This window comes from Danio aesculapii, chromosome 14, assembly GCF_903798145.1.
Source record: "Danio aesculapii chromosome 14, fDanAes4.1, whole genome shotgun sequence".
NCBI lineage: Eukaryota > Metazoa > Chordata > Actinopteri > Cypriniformes > Danionidae > Danio > Danio aesculapii.
In genome coordinates, this window is record NC_079448.1 from 3,332,117 (window position 1) to 3,337,116 (window position 5,000).

Below are 5,000 nucleotides of genomic sequence, written 5' to 3' on the forward strand. Positions count from 1 at the left end.
GTGGTTTATAGCAGTGCTTAATTTGTCAATGAATAACTCCCGAAAAAAAACAGGAAATAGAAGTCAACGTGACCGACGTCCACCAAACAATTTCAGTTTTCCCAGAACATGACGTCATTAAACGGTGATTGCTGAATGGTATTTATTATTTTTTGCCATTCATTCATTCATTTTCTTTTCGGCTTAGTCCCTTCATTAATCAGGGGTCGCCACAGCGGAATGAACCGCCAACTTATCCAGCACATGTTTTACGCAGTGGATGCCCTTCCAGCTGCAATCACCGGGGGAAACATCCATACACACTCATTCACACACATTCACTATGGAGAATTTAGCTTGCCCAATTCACCTGCCTGTCTTTGGACTTGTGGGGGAAACCCGCGCACCCGGAGGAAACCCACGCCAACATGGAGAGAACATGCAAACTCCACACAGAAATGCCAACTGAACCAGCTGAGGCTTGAATCAGCGACCTAGTAAATATATTACTGTCTTATAATATTTAATACCCTGACCAGTTTAAAAATAATCCGATTTTTCTTTAACTGTCTCAGAATGCTACTTATATTTTATAATGTGTTGACCATTTTTTTTTATATATAATTGTCTTAGCATTGATTATAATTCTACTATGTATCCTTAATTTTACACACCACAATATTGTAATATTGTTTTGAATTAGACCACACTGCTGTTTTTAATTTCATTTATTTAGTTTTATTTATTAATTTTATCTTATAATTTCTATTTATTTATTTTTCTTTTCTATTTTCTCTTTTTTTTCCCCTTAAAATAATGTATACTGTTCATGTTCTACTCAGTACTGTTTACATACGACTAATTTTGAAAAGTCAAAAAAAATAATAATAATAATAAAAAAAATAAATAAAAATAAATAAATAAATATATATATATATATATATATATATATATATATATATATATATATATATATATATATATATATATATATAATTCAAGTTTTTATTGTTTTCTTCTGGCACATGACAAGGTAAAACAAACACATATTACATGGTAATGCAAATAGGCCTGTTACATGTAAAAAACAGAATATATAGAGTGGTTAAAATGAACAAAAATACTAAATAAGGAGGAAAATACAACCAAGTAAATTTAATGCCTTGAATTTTTAATGCAATATTATTAGTCTGACATTTAAAAATTCCAAAACAAAAAAAAAGTACATTAAATTAATTGATTCAACAAAGTGCCGGACACATTAGACTCTGATGCTGGATAACAAAATAATTTAATTAAATTAAAACACTAGATGACTGAGTACACAGTGCATGATATCCTGTTATGTAGTGTAGTTTGTCATTGATGTTTGCCTCTTGAAAAAGTATATTTTCATTTTAATTAATTGTCAAATATTCATTCATTCATTTTTCTTCGGCTTAGTCCCTTTATTCATCCGGGGTCGCCACAGCGGAATGAACTGCCAACTATTCCAGCATTTGTTTTACACAGAGGATGCCCTTCCAGCGCCAAACCAGTATTGCAACCCATACACTCTCATTGACTCTCATACACTATGGCCAATTTAGTTTATCCAATTTACCTATAGCGAATGTCTTCGGACTGTGGGGGAAACCAGAGCACCCGGTGGAAACCCACACCAACATGGGGAGAACATGCAAAAGACCCAGCCGGAACTCGAACCAGTGACCTTCTTGCTTTGAGGCAACAGTGCTAACCACTGAGCCACCATGTTGCCCTTGGCAAATATTATACATGATTTTTTTATATATCATTTCCAAACTTGTAATTGAATAAATTAATTAATTTAATTAATTTACTTGCTCTAAAAGGATAGTGCATGTTCAAAGTCTTACCTTTGCATTCCTGCTCTGAGGGACGCTGAATATCTCCAGTCTGAACTGGGAACTTTAGGCTGAGGAAAACAAAGACAGAAAAAAGAGAGAAAGAGATAACATTAAGCACTGAGGCAGATCAAAAACCCAATACCGTCTCATTAATTACTCATGGAGTTCAGCCATGTGCTCATGATGGCTACACGATTATGGCTTTGGAGAAAGTGGTCAAGGTCAAGATTTCATCCGTGTCTATCAGAATCATCAATGTAAATCTCAATTCCTCTTCGGCTAAAACATTGAATCCAGCAAGACCAACTATTCAGAGAAACAGGCACAGAGACAAATCAAGGTCATAAAACCATGGAGGAGAAATAGCAGAGGGCTGAGATCGATCTGAATGAGTTTCCTCAGGGAGAGAGACTGAGGGAAACTGAGGCTTATGTGCAGCCAAAATGCACAAGGTGAGTTAGTGAAGTCTAGATGCAGTGTGCAAGTGATATTTCACTTCAAAATAAGATTACCAAAATTACTTTTTACTTTAAATGGTGCACTGGGAGAAAAAGGAGCATTAAATTAAATGGATGAAACTATATGAGGGGGATGATTTCCCAAAGCAACAACCTATTCACTTATAATGCAAGTAAATATCAAATAAATTACACAAATGTTTTGCAGACATGCATACAATGACATGTTTTTCCTTTTGATTTTAGGGTAACTTGTTTGAAATGATAACTCTCATTTGTTCTGACAGATACTGCAAACTTCCTTTATTAAAAAGACCACACACAGTAAAAAAGTCTGGGTTATTTAAACCCAACACCGGGTCAAATACACTGAAAAAATGATTTGAAGGTGTTTTCCTTTTTTTTTTTTAAGTTAAGTGGTTGTAAACAATTTATTTGGGCTAAATTTAAACAAATAAATAATTAAGTTCAACATTACTAAGTTTAAATTACTTTGTTCAACTTATGAATTCAACCCAAACACATGGTTTGCAACATTTTTGCAGAGTTTTTTTGTTTAGTGTATGGACAAACACAACAATTGAAGTATTCATTCATTCATTTTCTTTTCGGCTTACTCCCTGTATTAATCAAGGGTCTCCACAGCAGAATGAACCGCCAACTTACCCAGCATTTGTTTTATGCAGCGGATGCCCTTCCAGTTGCAACCCATCACTGTGAAACACCCTTACACTCTCATTCACATACAGTTGAAGTCAGAATTATTGCCCCCCCCTGTTTATTTTTTTCCCCAATATCTGTTTAACGGAGAGATTTTGTCAACACATTTCTAATCATAATAGTTTTAATAACTCATCTCTAATAACTGATTTATTTTATCTTTGTCATGTAACAGTAATTAATATTTGACTAGATATTCTTCAAGACACTTCTATACAGCTTAAAGTGACATTTAAAGGCTAAACTAGGTTAATTAGGGTAACTAGGCAGGTTAGATAATTAGGCAAGTTATTCTATAATGATGGTTTGTTCTGTAGACTAGCGAAAAAATATATAGCTTAAAGGGGCTAATAATTTTGAACTTAAAATGGCTTTTAAAAAATTTAAAACTGTTTTTATTCTAGCTGAAATAAAACAAATAAAACTTTCTCCGGAAGAAAAAATATTATCAGAGATACTGTGAAAATTTCCTCGCTCTGTTAAACATCATTCGGGAAAAACTTCAAAAAGAAAAAAATTTCAAGGGGGGGGCTAATAATTCTGACTTCAACTGTACATGCACTATGGATCATCTACCGGAGGAAACCCACGCCAACACGGGGAGAACATGTAAACTCCACATAGAAATGCCAATTGACCCAGTGACCTTCTTGATGTGAGGTGACAGCCTTACCAATTGGGCCACCGCGCCGCCCTCACAGTTGATTTAAACATTTTGTATTAACATTTAAATTAAAAGAAAAATCCCCAAAATTGTTGTCCATATTTGACCCAACGCTGTTTTAAAACAGCCCAGCATTTTTAGAGCACAGGCCTTGCTTGTTTAGTGCACCCAGATAAAAACGCAGTCATATTATCTGCGCTTTAAACCAATCAATTTGCCAACCCTTTTCTCTCACACACACACATCTCCTGGTGGACATTCGTCAATGTGAAATCCAATTTGAAGTGTAATCAGCAAGGCCTGCTTTTTCTCCAGCACAACACGCAATCACACACATCCATCATACAAGCCAGCAAAACAACGATAAACCTGCCACCGGTCCTGCAGGAAGCATCATAAACTAACCCTAATCTCCAAACTGCAAAACTGTACAAACTGTCCTATAAAACAGGCCTCCAAATAAACACTGTGTATCCCCTGTGCACGTCTGTACTAGTTGCAGTGACCACATTTTAACCTCTAATACCTAGAAAGAGAGAAAAATTAACAAAAATAACCAACCCAGATGATTCAAAAAGCATGTAAACTTCTAATAGAGTGATTGCATACAGCGGTGCCAGGCGTAATGTACAATGAGTCATTCTGTTCAAGAAAACATCCATCAGGAGGACGACTTTCGAAAGATTTTGGATGACTAACACAAGGATTCCAACTAGGGGTGGGCGATATGACCTAAAATTAATATCACGGTATTTTTCATCTTTTGAACGGTGACGGTATAATATCATGGTATTACTTTCAATAGCAAAATAATATACATCTCAAGGAAGAACGGACAAAAGAAAGTCTCACTTCTATCACTCTTTAAAAGCTTTGGTTTGGGTCATTGTAAATGCTCAGTCTCGTTATGAGCTGATCTTCATTTCTCTGTGTTGGTGGAATAAAGCAGGCGAGTCAGCCGCACCAATTTATAAGCAGACAGAGCAGGATTCTCGCAATGACCACCAGCGCAATACCGCTCTTTGTTATGAGCTGTAGTTTCAGTGTAAACTTACTAAAGGTGAGTTTCTTTGGTGATGATGTGTACAGTGTTAGATTTTATATTTAGCGGACATTTGCGCTGAACACACGGTGAATGCAACGCATCGAGATTCGGGCACCTTCTCCGAAAACACTCGATTGATCTCAGCTGGCGGATCAACATTTACCTCATGTTATGATCGCTGTCATCTGCGCCATTATTATTATTATAACTTTAGGTGAGGTTTGCAAACCTGTGCACTTTTCACTCTTCAGCCGTTTGCATTTCCT

The 5,000-nt window shown here is 35.7% G+C and overlaps 1 protein-coding gene across 4 annotated transcripts in view; it reads right to left on the minus strand.

The window, feature by feature from the left end:
• Positions 1–5,000, minus strand: part of LOC130240354 (protocadherin alpha-C2-like) — an 83,783-nt gene that overhangs the window by 32,333 nt on the left and 46,450 nt on the right. For all 4 annotated transcript variants that reach the window (XM_056471838.1, XM_056471836.1, XM_056471837.1 and 1 more), the window contains exon 2: positions 1,857–1,915. In XM_056471838.1, coding sequence (XP_056327813.1) covers positions 1,857–1,915 — 59 coding nt within the window. The remainder of the gene's footprint in view (positions 1–1,856; positions 1,916–5,000) is intronic.